The sequence below is a fragment of the Nuphar pumila genome, chromosome 15 (assembly GCF_984573655.1).
Source record: "Nuphar pumila chromosome 15, dmNupPumi1.hap1.1, whole genome shotgun sequence".
NCBI lineage: Eukaryota > Viridiplantae > Streptophyta > Magnoliopsida > Nymphaeales > Nymphaeaceae > Nuphar > Nuphar pumila.
Genome location: NC_143263.1, coordinates 89,044,094 through 89,057,832, shown reverse-complemented (window position 1 = coordinate 89,057,832; position 13,739 = coordinate 89,044,094). Strand labels below are relative to the sequence as shown.

The following is a 13,739-nucleotide window of genomic DNA, read 5'->3' as shown; positions in this document are numbered from 1 at the left end:
TTGATGCGGGCAGCTACACTTGATCCAGAGTGTGTTGGATTGCGGGTGGCAACCAAAGAAGATCGTAGGGTATGGGGTGGTGGCGGCAATGGGGTTATGAAGGATGTCCCGTAAAGCCTAATAATTGAGATTCATGCTCAATTTGCCCTGCCTAGTCTCTCACGTACCTCTACTGACCCTCTTATTTGCAAAGGTTTGAATTATCATTTATCTTAACCTATATTTCACATATACCTACATGGATCAATAGACCAATTTATCTAACAAGGATATCTAGAACCAATTACCCACTTTATTCAGGTCAAGCTGCTATCAATCCCACCCTTTTTAAATCAATCTTGTCCTCAAGATTGAAACTCTGAAAATCACTCCAGAAGTTGATCCTCGAACTCCCAAGCGTCTTTTGTGGGTTCGGACTCAATCCATTGAACCAAGACCTCGATAGTGATCCTCTTATTGATATGTCGATGTCCTTTCTCCAGCATTTATGTGAGAATTGGCTGAATCAAATTCTCCATATCTAGTAGGCCAATTGTCTTTTTTAGAGGATTTTCCTCATATGGTTAGAGGCAAGAAATGTGAAACACTGGATGCACTTGTGACTCGGGTGTAAGTTGGAGTTTGTAAGCAACCTTCCCTATTTATTCCAGAATCGAATAGGGCTCATAAAACCTTAGGGTGAGTTTATGATCCCTTGCTTTCTTTAGAGAGATCTGTCTATGGGGAGGTGGTTTAAGCAAAACCTAATCTCCTACTTGGAACTCCCTATCCCGTCTTCTTTTGTCATGTTGTTTCTTGCAGTGTTGAGCAACTTATAATTGTAGGGATAATATTTTTAGGAGTTGGTCTTGTTTGAGGAGGAAGCAGTTGATCGACTCTGTTTGAACAAAACCATATGCACACTGGACTATGGATGGGGGTTGACATCCATACAAGGCTTCAAAAGGAGTTATTTGAATCGAGGAATGTAGGCCCATATTGTAGGACCATTCTACTCAGGGTAGAAGTCGAACCCATTGTTTGGGTTTGTCACCCACGAAGGCCCACACATACTTTTCAAGCATCTATTAAGGGCCTCTATTTAGCCATCTATCTGGGGATGGTAGGAGGCACTCACTTCATCCATAAGGTACTTAGAAATACTAAGTCTCGATCGCTTACAATGGTTTGGGGCATCCCATGGAGCTTGAATACATGTTTCATGAAGGCTTTTACCACAGTTTGGGTCGTGTGTGGATGAGTCAAGACAATGAAGTGATCATACCTAGTGAGTCTGTCCACTACTACAAGGATCGTAGAATGCCCATTGGCTAGTGGAAATCCCTCAATAAAGCCATAATTGCATACATTATCTCTATTCACCCATTCATCTATATGCCACTATTTCACATGTACATCATGAATGCCACCATCCACTCATTCATCTGCATGCGATACATATTCTGAAATAAGCAATATTGCATTCATACCTAGAAAAACATTCATTTACATATGCATTAAACATACATCATAATCATAAACATGCATGCACATTCCATAATAGTAAAAATACACCATTCATTCATGCTTTTCACAAATTTTTTGCCTTAAAGTTCATAACAGGTTCGTTTAAGGAGTCTTGACTTGTCCCTATCCCAAGGACACTACTTTCGACAATGACTCATTTACCACTCATCCTTGATGAGTCAGATTCCAAATAGGACAAATTATGTCCCTTTGAAACTTGTTTCTCATAAAAAATTTATTTTATATTTTTGAAAGATTTAAAACAACGAATAAACTGATTTTGTAAAAAATTCTAAATTTTTTAAAGAATATGCAAACACATCACATATCATGCTTAAAATTCACTGAACCTAATTAAACACCTAGCATGCTCAAGTTGACTTTATAACTCCACTTACCTATATGAAGAACCCCTTTTTGGGTTTTAAATTTTTATCAAAATTAGGGCAGGGCTTGCCCTATCTCTGTCTATAGATATCTACTTGCATAACCTTATGTAATTAGAACCCTGGCAAGGGTATGGGGAACCGTACCTCGATTCTTGCATCCTAAGATTGGGTACATTTGAATCTTTGCCGCACGAACCGTGCTTCCACTGACTTCGGTACGCCCAAAAGTTATGCATGAGTAGCACAAACGTACATTCCTTTATTCATTCATTTGTCAATGTACTTATAAGTAATGCATTGTTTCAATAATTACGAGTTCACCTCCTGATACACAAGAGAACTTAACTTCGGCGTCAAACAAAGTCGTCTGAGTGTTTATTATGTTATGTATTTTGTGTGCCCAAAAGCCTAAGTGACCATGTTCGTAGCGGGATGATAGATATTTGTTGGGATAAACCCCGCTAGGCCTGATTTGGATGCATCCTACTACTGCAGTAGCGGGGTACCCTTAAGTCTTAAGGATAACTCAACCTCCTACCCTTTGATTGACTTGGAGACCACTCGACTCTTTGGTTCATCAGATAAAGTATATCACTCGAGGTGGTATTATCATCGTTTGCTTCAATAAGCGTAAGTTATAAAGGGGTTCAATGACATAATCTTTATTATTAGAATGCCGAATACTGCCACATAGGCAATCCAGTGCATTCTGCACAAAGAGAATATGAACCTAACCCCAATCAAATTTTTGAGGCACGGGTTGGTTCTCGTGTGGACAGTGACTATCATTATGTTTTATTTATATGCATGCAAACATCACTCTTGACATCTATGGCCTTCACAAGTGCTTCACCCGTGCAAGTGGATAACCAACTCTGGCACAACGATGCTTACTAGTATTGTTCTTGTACAATAGTTTATCGAAGCATGCATAATCATGAATCACTTTTGATCAATTGCTCGAGCGTATTTAGCTGCAACGAGCACTAACCTAACAACGAGCAAAAGCTACTATGATGCCGTGGCCCTTACAAGTAAGATGCTCTCTTAAAGGCAAAAATGGAACGAGCCTTGCAGAGTTCCAACAATGAAATTTCTCTCGATAAAATTATGGTAGCTTTGAAAGGACAAGAGTCTTGTTTTTATTGGCACATGATACGATCCCATCATGTCACATATATGGGGAAGGAGGATCCATTCTCCATCTTCCCATCTTTGTTTAGGATAAGCACTGCATCCCCTTTTAAGGTAGTGGTGAGACAATAGTTTCTAAAATCCTCACAAGCTAGTGTTCTTAAGAACATCGCTTCAGAAGCACAAAATTACATGGGTAATTCACTAAATTCACTAATAGCGAGTTCAGTGAAAACTTTCGGGCAGCACTCTGTCCTAGTTGGTACAAATGGACAGGTCATAGGCTAAACATTATGCTCAAACAACAACAACAATAACAACAACATCAACAAGGCTTAGGTCACCCCTAGAAACCTAGGTCTTGTAAAGTTTTTTTCTTCTGTTTTTTTTTTTTTAATCGTTAATTTGAAAAGTACATAATTGACTCATGTGATAATGTGAGTTTTTTTATCAGTCAAGTTAGAGATTCAAATCCAAGAACTATATTGCTCATTTATTCATAACAAAAAATAACCTTACCAGCTTAGTTTTCTGGTTTCAAACAACATAACAAGCGAGTAAAGTAGCTTGGATAAAATACTGAACGTGCATTGTAGTGATACCTTTGATTTAGAAACAAGGAAACTTTTTAGCCTCAATTGCCTATGCAAATGGGCTTGTTTGTTTCATTCTCGTGAAAGAGAGAAGGGCCTTTCATGGGAAAGGGCAGGTTCTCATGTGAATCCATTTTTCATGCAAATGGGCTTGTTTGTTTCGTTCTCTTGAAAGTGAGAAGGGCCTTTGGTGGGAAAGGGCATAGATTTTTAAAAAATCCTCACCTTCCATGAGAATGCTTTGACATGGGAGAGGTATGGAACGACAAATAAGAAAATTATTAATTTGAATACCAAAAACATAGGAAGTGAGGGAGAAGTTGAAGTGACAAGAAGTGAGGGAAACATTAAGGAAGCAAAAAGAAATCAATTAGGGAAATAAAGAGGAGGCGAGCTTTCTGTTAAAGGGAATCAAGTTTTTCATATTTCCAAAGCCGTTTTTCTCAAAGCTTTCCCTTTCTTTTGAAGAGGCCAGCTTGTAGCAAGAAGCCTCCGGTAACTATGATTTGATGTTTGTTTCACTCATTGTGGGAGGGAAGGAAAAGGATACCAAAACCCAAAAGCTCAGCAATTTCTTGTAAAATCTGCATGAAATAAACCGTTCTTTTGGAAGCTATAATATGCATGACCAGTCAAAACCCAGTTCATATGAACTACAGATTTTAAGGGTTATGCTGCTTTCAGTGTGCACTGTACTAATTTTTTGTCAAAAATTTTGAACTAGAAAAGAGAACCCACAAACATGTCAATTACAGAACTGCATCCAACATGATCCGTTTGCTGTTCACAATGTTAAACATCATCCTGACTTCCCAAAATGTTAAAAAAATTGCTTGAGAAAAGCAAATGAACAAATGATCTCACTTAAGAGGGAGAGATCGCACACTGCCAATGAGAAAACCATTTCTCAAAGGTGAATTTTGACCAAATCATCAAAGTAAGTGTGCTCCATTGCCTTCTTTGCAGAGATTCTTTTTGAGGGATCATATTGCAACATGTTCTGTAGATGTTAGAGCACATATGTAAGTCGAGGGAGTTAACATGAACTTGTTGATGTAAAACAAAAAATGGAATAGGGCATAATACCCAGAGAAGATCCAGGCCAGCAGGGTCAAGATCAGGAACTCCCGTTGATAAACTCTTTGGCTTCCATTGTGGGTACTCATGCCAGTTTTTGAGTGCACTTACACCAGGCCACACCTCTTCATTTGGAGTTCCCAGCAACCTACAGCCAAAGGCAATAATTTCTAGCTGACCATTCGAAGAAATGCAGTAGTTCATATAGAAGGGAAAAACTAAGAGTTTATGGTGAGCTAGTAGAACCTGAATATGTGCAATAGCTGTTGAAGTTCAGAGTCTCCTGGAAAGAGTGCTTGATTTGTAACAAGCTCAGCTGCAACATAATTTCAATCTTTATGTTGTTGAAATAATAATAAACTTCTAATTTGAAGAATTCATGTTAATGAAAACTCAGAATAACGATGCCGTTTGTAAGTTATAATTGTTCTTGAACATTACCAAAGATGCAACCGACAGACCATATGTCTACTGGAGTTGAGTAGTGAGTAGCACCCAGAAGGACCTCAGGAGCTCGATACCAGAGTGTCAAGATCTGTAAGTTTGGGACAAGAATTATATTCGCACACTGTAATCTAAGAACCGTACAAGCAACTCCAAACAATCAAATCGCATAAAAACATGTCCATCATGCCACAGTGAGGGTCAGCAATGTGAAATTAAAAATTTCTTCTCTTCCATCGTGCTAAGAAAAACACCTTGAAACCAAGAAAATATGCTTTAAAAGGAGGCTTCTCAAATTTCTTCTTACTTAGAACCACACTTGTTTTCCTAAAATACTTTCAAAGAAAAACGGAGTTCTCAATCACCATGACAAGAAATTAAACAAACTAAAAGCATTGTGTTGTCAATGTAATGATATACCTCATGAGTGTACTTCTTGATTGGGATGGTAAATGCCCTACTGAGCCCAAGGTCTGCTATCTTGAGAAGCCCAGATTTCTTATCCATAAGAAGGTTGTGAGGCTTGAGATCCCTGTGGTAATGATGTAGAAGGTCAGAAACATTATTGAAATAGTGATGTATTTGTCTTGAAGAGTTGAAAAGGGAAATGCTGAGGTATGAGGATGTAAGGTTTCAAATAGAGTACCTGTGCAATACTCCATGGCCATGACAGAACGCAACACCTTTACACAGCTGGTACATTAAACTCTATAATAACAATGAACCAATGTCAGCTTAAAACAGAATATGGTCATGTTGTAGAGCTTAACGTTTTTCCTAAGCACAGTTTCAATCTTATGGAGAAATAATTCACAGTTTCAATCTTTTGGTACTGTCACACCTCTTTCATATTACAACATTTTGAAGCTCATATCATTAGTTTTCATGGACTTCATGAGCAGAGGGAAATGTACTTTTGACATGACCTACAAGGAGAATTTGAACCTTGCATGATTGCCACCCCCGTTGACAGACACTCAGATAATATGATGTGGCTACAGCAACAGAACTAGTTGGAGTGATGGGGGTGAAATGCAAGTTTCTATGTAATGACCACTGATCTTATTAAAAGTAATTCACACATCCTAATGCTAATAGTGAAGACTGAGTCATTTATTTCTTTTCCCAAAAATGAAGAGTTATTTCCGGACAAAGAAAAGCATGAACTGAAATCGGAAAAACACTTCATTTGATGGGGATAAAAGGTTTTGGGAGAAGTATACCTTAACGGTTCTCGCCGGCATTTTTTCTCCAGCCGATCGAAAACTCCGAATGAATTTCTTCAGATCCGTGTCCATGTACTCAAATACCAGATAAAGAACAGTCTTCCCTTCTTTGTTTTGTCCTTGTTTAAGATCCAACAACCTAACCAGGAAAACAAACAAAAAAAGAAAACCAATCAACATCCCAAGAAATGCAGAGAGAATATATCAATACCAATAAATCACAAGATTCCGTATTTGAGTGAACCACCAATTTTCTTTTCTAAATCTAACACTAATTTCCTTTTCTGAATCTAACACACCATGAACACAGGGAAAACATACTCATGAAATTGACGCTTCCCATCGAAAATATGATTTGTTGGTATCACTCTAAACTCAATAATCCAACAAGGAACAGTCGATTATCTCTGAGAAAAGATGGATTTCTACGAAAGAAATGGAAAACCAAATGAAAAATAGAGACAAGAAAGGGGAGAAACAGGGCAGGGGGCGGAAGAGAGAGAGAGAGAGAGAGAGAGAGAGAGAGAGAGAGAGAGAGAGAGAGAGACTCCTATTACCGGACGATATGGGGATCGATGGAGAGCATCTTGAGGAGGGAGATCTCGCGTAGGGCGGTGGGTGGGACGCCCTCTTCGTCGTCGCGGAGGCGCGTCTTCTTGAGGGCAACGATGGCGCCGGTTCGACGGTCTCTGGCTCGGTAGACCTTGCCGTAACTGCCCTCCCCAACCTTCTCCAGCTTCTCGTACACCTCCATCACGCTGGGCGCCCCTTCCTTCACATTCATCGCGTTAGACATTGAGATTTGACCGTTGCAAGCAATTGAAAACTCAAGAAGAAAATTGCACAGAAAGTCTGTCTGGGGTTCCCTATTTATATTTATATATATACAGCCCCTGCTTTCTGGACGGCTCCCCTCTTCCTCTAACGGCCTGATTTTTTTTGAAATTCAAACCACTTGAGACAGGAGACAGCGTTCTATGCCCTAACAACCTCGGGGGTCGCCCGTGTGGCCAGCCGAGTGATCAAACCTCACTGGCGCGTGGGCGTACGGGCCACATAAGGCAGGGTGATCGTGGGTCCCACCCGGGATTTTTCTCCTTGTTAAAAAAACAAAAAGAACAGACCCTAGAGGAGTGAGTATCAACAGGTCGGATCTGGTTCAAACCCAGGTGGGACCGGTACGTTTCGGGTTTGTACTCGGGTCCTATCAGATCCTTCATAAGAGAAACCATACCAAGGTCCTATAAAGATTACATGAACCATACACCAAAAAATAATATATATTTTTAATCTTTTTTACATTGAAAATTTGTGGATCTTAATCAGAGCTCATATCAGGCCCGGGCCAGAATGTGTCTAATTTTTTTTAATACATGATAATCCGGCCATTTCTCAGCAATGGCCAGTGATACAGGTCTGATTCCGATACTGACAACATTGGTTTTGGCCCAAACACTTAATCTGCTCACCCACTCTGGCCTCTCGGCAGTACTCGTAGCTTCAGCCTTGCATCAACATAGACAACACCTCAGGTATCAAACTCTCAACCTCGTTCTTGGACACTTCTAAACCAACCAACCCAAGTAGGTGTGCAAAACCTTTGGAGTGGTCCAACGGTTCTTTTATAGCACTTTTAAGCCCACCGACTAGGTTTGCAAACGGGTCTGATTTAGGAAGGGGAATTTGCAAAATTTGGCTTATCATGGATCTGATCCGATTCCCCAATGCATTTTGGGATCCAGAATCTGAACCATTTGCATCCTTAATTACCACCGACCTAGCCAAATTAGCATGTGTATGGGAACTTTGAAGTGTTCCAACTAGGATTACAAATGGGTCAAATCTAGGAAGAGAAATTGCAAAAATTTAGCTGTCCTGAATCGGACCGACCTGACTCCGCAATGTATTTTGGGATCCAAAACCCAAACCGATTGCATATATCCCTAGTTTCTAACTTAGTTATTATTATATCTAAACAAATAAAAACATGTCAAATCCCTAGTTTCTCGAGGCTGGTTCAAGAAAAGGTTGCAACTCACAACAATAATCGTTTCATATGGCTCATAGTTGCAGTAAGTTTTTGAAAAATCTAGAAGCTTGTTTATCAAGAAGCTCTTCCCTAGAGCATGAAAGTATGCAAGCTTACGAAAAGCTCACATGCACATGTTGAAATGGTTGCTTTTCCTAATATAAAATGAACTTATTAGAAATACACTTTTTTAGTTTAGAAGACTTTTTATATTTACTTTTTAAAAATTATATTTTTATTATAAAACATTCATGAAATGAATATTTATAAGTAAAAGACCTAAAAGAATGCATTCAAACAAAGTGCAGGTCTTGTCTATTTTTCTTGTGTTCTCCTCATGTTTCCCAAGCACTACAAGCTTCTTACGTTAAAACATTTCTTTTTTTTTTTATAGGAATGATAGGATAGAGCCCCCTATCTTTATTGAATAGGAAAAATGTAAAATCATAAACGACTACGTACAATGAGGTCATTTTTTAGGCAGTGGAGTTGCATGACGGACATCACACCCATCTCCAAGAATGTTAACATGGGTGGCTGTCAAGTAGAGATGGCAGTGGACCGGGGAAGATGGGTCCCGCTCCGCCTCGCCCTGTTTGAACCGGGGATAGAGCTTAAAATCAAAACCCGTGCGGGGATGGACTTGCACTTTTCCCGTCCCACCCCATCCCTGTCTCCAATCCCTGCTTTGTCCCACCCCGCCCTGTCCCGGATCCTTCTTTAGGGATGGCAGTGGACTGAGGGGAAACGGTGCCCCACCCCGCCTCGCTTTGTTGGGGATGGAGGACATGAAAGGAGGATGGAGGTTAAAATCAAAACCCGTGCGGGGATGGAAGGCAGGATTTTGAGACGGGGCGAGGGCGGATCCACTGCCATCTCTACCGTCAAGCAGGTTGCTGACAAATAAATCAAAATAAAAGAACTTTACAAAACAATATTTTTATGACAAGAAACTCCGGTCACCCCCCTACTATGTAAAACCCAGGGTGGTGTCACGACACCCAAGCCCTTAGGGAGCCCCACCAGTTAAAGGCACCCGCAAAGCAATATTGCATTCAGATGCAATGTCCCACGGCATAAGTTTTTGCCCTGTGGTCTGGTGGCCAAGGAAACTTTAAAAATTTGTCTCTGTATACTGCCTCTTATTTCTCCATACAAGCCGGCCAGGTTGGGAGTTGAGATATATGTTCCCTAACTGGAACCCTGATGGCAACCTCTGTGACAGATATTTATGCAAATATAGTCAATATATCATGAGAAATTGCCTGAAAGTTTAAAACGGTAATTTCTCGCCAGATTTTCAAACCATAGCAAATATCATGATATTTATATTTTTAAAAGATATTTATCATGAAAACCCTTGAGATTTTTATTTTTAAATGTGTTTTATTTATATTTTTTATAAAAAAATATTTTTTAATTTATTTTTTATTCCTAAGATTTTGCCAAAAATGTGAGATTTATGAAAATTTTCATAATCTCTCTAGTTTTTTGCCTACCAAAATTTTGTCATTTTTAACGTTTGGATTTACAAATCTGCTTAGTACCTATGTTACACGGACTCTTCTAACAGGGCACTGCACCCGCGTCGCACCCGCACCCAGGCGGGTGCAATACTTGGACACAACTTCCTTTGTGTTAGGTGAAGTCAACCACACTGAGGTCCATTTCTATCCAAAAGTAGATTCAGTTAACCCTAATCAAGTTCATTTTTATCTATATATATATATATATAAATGCACATAAATACACGTAGTGTTAACTTAAAACTGTTAAAAATTATATATATATCTTCCCCGCACCCCGCACCCAAGTTTTTTTAAAGTGCCGCATCACCGCACCTGCACCTATGTGACATAACTTATCACATTACTTCTTACTTGTAAAATTTTGGTTTGATCCATAGATGCCATGAGGGCCTCTGATCCTGCAATTGCCTTTCAACAGTCAGTAGGTATTCTACCACACTCTTTGTAACATTCAGGAAAGTCATAGACAAGGACTCCCACCTTAGTAATAAATTGATTGACCTAAGAGTGCATCTATCCATAGGATTTATGAGAAAAATAGAGAGGCAAGAATGACAACCCGGGAAAGAAGATAAACTTCAATGGTTGTCTATGAAAGACTACTAAATGAAAAGTTTCTAAGATCTTGTAAGAGAGAAGAGTCCACAAGATAAAATATTCAAGAATGTATAGAACACCAAAGCACCTCCAAGAGCTACAATTAATTTAAGATTCTCGATGGGAGGAATTAAAGTTGCTTACTCAGAGCTGCTTACAAAAGTTGGGTTTTCAAATGCCAAGGAGGTGTCAACTTTGCAAAAGCAAGAAAGAAACAGAGAATCACTTGTTCCTAAGGTATACTTGGGCAACTCACATATGAAAATCAGTATCCAACTTGTTTAGAAGGTTTTGAAAACCAGATGTCAATGTCAAAGACGACTTGGTTAGGTGGACATTTATGAAATTCAAGAAAAAAGAAATTAAAGCAAGTTGAGATATAGCCTATCATGTAGTGATATGGATGATATAGAGAAAAAGAAATGAGATAATTTTTTAAGGAATTGCCAAGACTTTACATGTAACGATGGATATCGTTATGGAGTGTGAGAGCATGTGATGTGCATTCTCAAGCATTCAAAGCACCTAGTGGCAGCGCACGCGAGAGTGTTATATACTGGAAGCAGTGATGAAAAGTTGGACGAAAAAGGGAATTGTCTACATGGTTAAAAATATTAAAGAATACGACAGTTTAAAGGGAAAGTAATCATAGAACTAGACATCTATTATCAGGGTATTACAAGTTTCAGAAGGGAGTTGCCTATACAGCTATTAAATACCTTGTACAGACTTGATAGGATTAACATTAGCACAATTACTGTAAATATCACTTTTTGGTTAAAAACCTTGCACATCTTGCAAGAAGGGGAAGGAATGACCAATACTTGGAAAGATCACCCATTGATAGAAGGGTAAAATTTTTTGTATGCAAACTACATCAATTACTTGTTCAATGAACTGGTAGGGGTCTGACTAACCCCAACTTGCCTATCAAAAAAAAATGATGATCTAGCGTCTCTTTTAGCATCCACATTAAGCATTGAACTAGGCAAGTAGATCAATGGCTAAAAGAGAATCGAAACGAGAAGAAATTTGGATCTGCTAGCCAATTCAAATCCTGTCATATGTGGTGACCAAAATTGGACATGTGAAGATGACACCACAGTTCAATCTCAATAGCTATGAAGAACCAACACACCAAGAAATTATGGACCTGCTAGGGGTCTCTGATGCAACTTTTTTAATAAAGTATTTTTAAAAGATAATTTGCAATAAAATCATTCGTGTAACAGGGAATGGAGCAGGGATAAAAGTTAAAATCAAAACCCGTACGGGGATGGACATACTCTTGCACCTGTCCCGCCTCGCCCCACTTCATCCCCGATCCCCATTAAGAAAATTACTATTATATCTTTATATTATAAAACTCTCTCTCTCTCTCTCTCTCTCTCTCTCTCTCTCTATATATATATATATATATATATATATATATATATATATATATATATATATATATATATATATATATATATATATATATAACCCTAACATAAAACCCTTTCTCGAATCTCTCTTCTCTTCTTCCTCTAACGGTGGAAGGCGACAGTAGCAGAAAGACCGGAAAAATGGGGGCCTCGCCTCACCCCGTTTGGACCGGGGATGGATAACATGAAATAGAGAATGGAGGTTAAAATCAAAACCCGTGCATGGATGGAGGGGAGGATGAAAGGCAAAATTTTGAGACGAGAGTGAAGACCTTGTCCCCAACACCCACCTCAGTCCACTGCCATCCCTAATTGCCATCTTTCAGACCAACTAACACAACATGAACACCAAAAAACTATCAGAGTATACACTCCTTTTCCATCAAACACAATACAGTGAGTCTGTTTTTGTGTTGAACTAGGACATGACTAATTCTTCATAGCCAATTGACATCAGCGTGGTTTGAAGAAAATGCATGGGGTCCACCGTTCTAAGTAATGGGACTCATTCTTAAATCTTATTGATTATCATACGGTGGGATTTCAAGTGGGCTCCTACTATTTTTACCAATTTCATACCATAAGAAAAAATAAATGTAGAATGAAGCACTCATAATGGACCAGATTTGGTGAAACTTCTAAATTCAGATTCGACACGTTAATCTAGGACATGGCTCCCAAAATGAGTGCACATCAGGTTAGAAGTACTCTTGACGGTTTAAAAATGAACCAAGTCATGGTGGTTGGCATTAGATGAACGACATCCAAGGAACCCCTGATGGCATACCACAAGGGTAACCCTGACCTTATCCACACTCTCAAACAAGGCCAGAATACATATTTTCATGGATTCGAAATTATGTGATCAGACTTTGTGGTTTTGGATTTCAGTTAGAACTAGAGAACCTATTATAGAATCCAAATCGAGACTAATCCATTTGAGCTTTTTACATGTAAAACTCTTGTTTTCAACCTTATTTAGCAAATCCAGTATTATCATTGAATACTTGAATTAAAATTCTACATTGAATCTTATACAAATATGGAATCGGTGGCCAAACTTTCCACCCGTAGAGACCATTTTCTGATTGCACTTCAACTGTCAACGATATTTGAACAGCTAGTTGATGATAACATCATTGTTCCCATCTCTATTTCGGAACTATACATGAAATGCCAACTTCATATGTCCATTACTAATCCTTCGTGCACCTTAGAGTTAAGCTTGATTCGGACTTTCTATCGACTTTCTATCTGTTCAAATTTGGATCTGGACATATAATTGTCCAGCCCATCTCAGACCTGTTTGCAGGACGATGAGATTAAAAACTATTGGCTGATGTCTTTGAACTAGTACAGGCTACAGAGGCACCAAAATCAAAAGACCCACTCCTAGTGAAATGCTCACAGTTTGACTCCAGGTCAGACATTGGTTAGATCAAGCTAGTCTAGGCAAGATGAAGCAAGTCATGCTCCTTCATTCGCGCTTGGCTCATCTGACCTTTATGAGCTACTCATGCCTTTGCTCGCCAAATTTGCAAGCCCGAATCAGCACTTAATGGACTGAGACGAGCTGTTCACATCATTTGCCAGACCTAGTCTTGACTAGGAGACCTGAAATGGACCACATAGTAAAACCAAGAGCTCATCAGGTTAGATCCAAAGCCTACCCAGGCTGGACATAGTGCAAGTATTTTCAACCAGATGCATGTTTGACTCAAGCTTAGAGATGGGCTCACCACCTTATCTGAACCAGATATAGACCACCAGACCAGTACTACACAAGGTTCA

At 39.1% G+C, this 13,739-nt stretch overlaps 1 protein-coding gene across 1 annotated transcript; it reads right to left on the bottom strand.

Annotated features, from left to right (window-relative positions):
* Positions 1-4,313: 4,313 nt before the first annotated feature.
* On the bottom strand, positions 4,314-7,141 carry LOC149815941 (cyclin-dependent kinase B2-2-like). Its single transcript, XM_089988480.1, has 8 exons — positions 6,927-7,141; positions 6,367-6,508; positions 5,790-5,851; positions 5,564-5,675; positions 5,141-5,234; positions 4,946-5,015; positions 4,709-4,847; positions 4,314-4,622 (listed from the first exon to the last, which is right to left on the bottom strand). Exons 1-8 carry the CDS (start codon positions 7,121-7,123, stop codon positions 4,530-4,532), a joined length of 909 nt encoding a protein of 302 aa, XP_089844606.1. The 5' UTR covers positions 7,124-7,141; the 3' UTR covers positions 4,314-4,529.
* Between the last annotated feature and the right edge of the window lie 6,598 nt (positions 7,142-13,739).

What these genes read in the sequence shown, in the direction of transcription:
- LOC149815941 (XM_089988480.1), bottom strand. Translation starts at nt 7,123, where the DNA reads ATGGAGGTGTACGAGAAGCTGGAGAAGGTTGGGGAGGGCAGTTACGGC. An exon ending in TCAAGAAGTACACTCATGAG is followed by an intron (nt 5,235 to 5,563) that starts GTATATCATTAC and finishes CCAAACTTACAG; the next exon opens with ATCTTGACACTCTGGTATCG. An exon ending in CAGCTATTGCACATATTCAG is followed by an intron (nt 4,848 to 4,945) that starts GTTCTACTAGCT and finishes CTTTGGCTGTAG; the next exon opens with GTTGCTGGGAACTCCAAATG.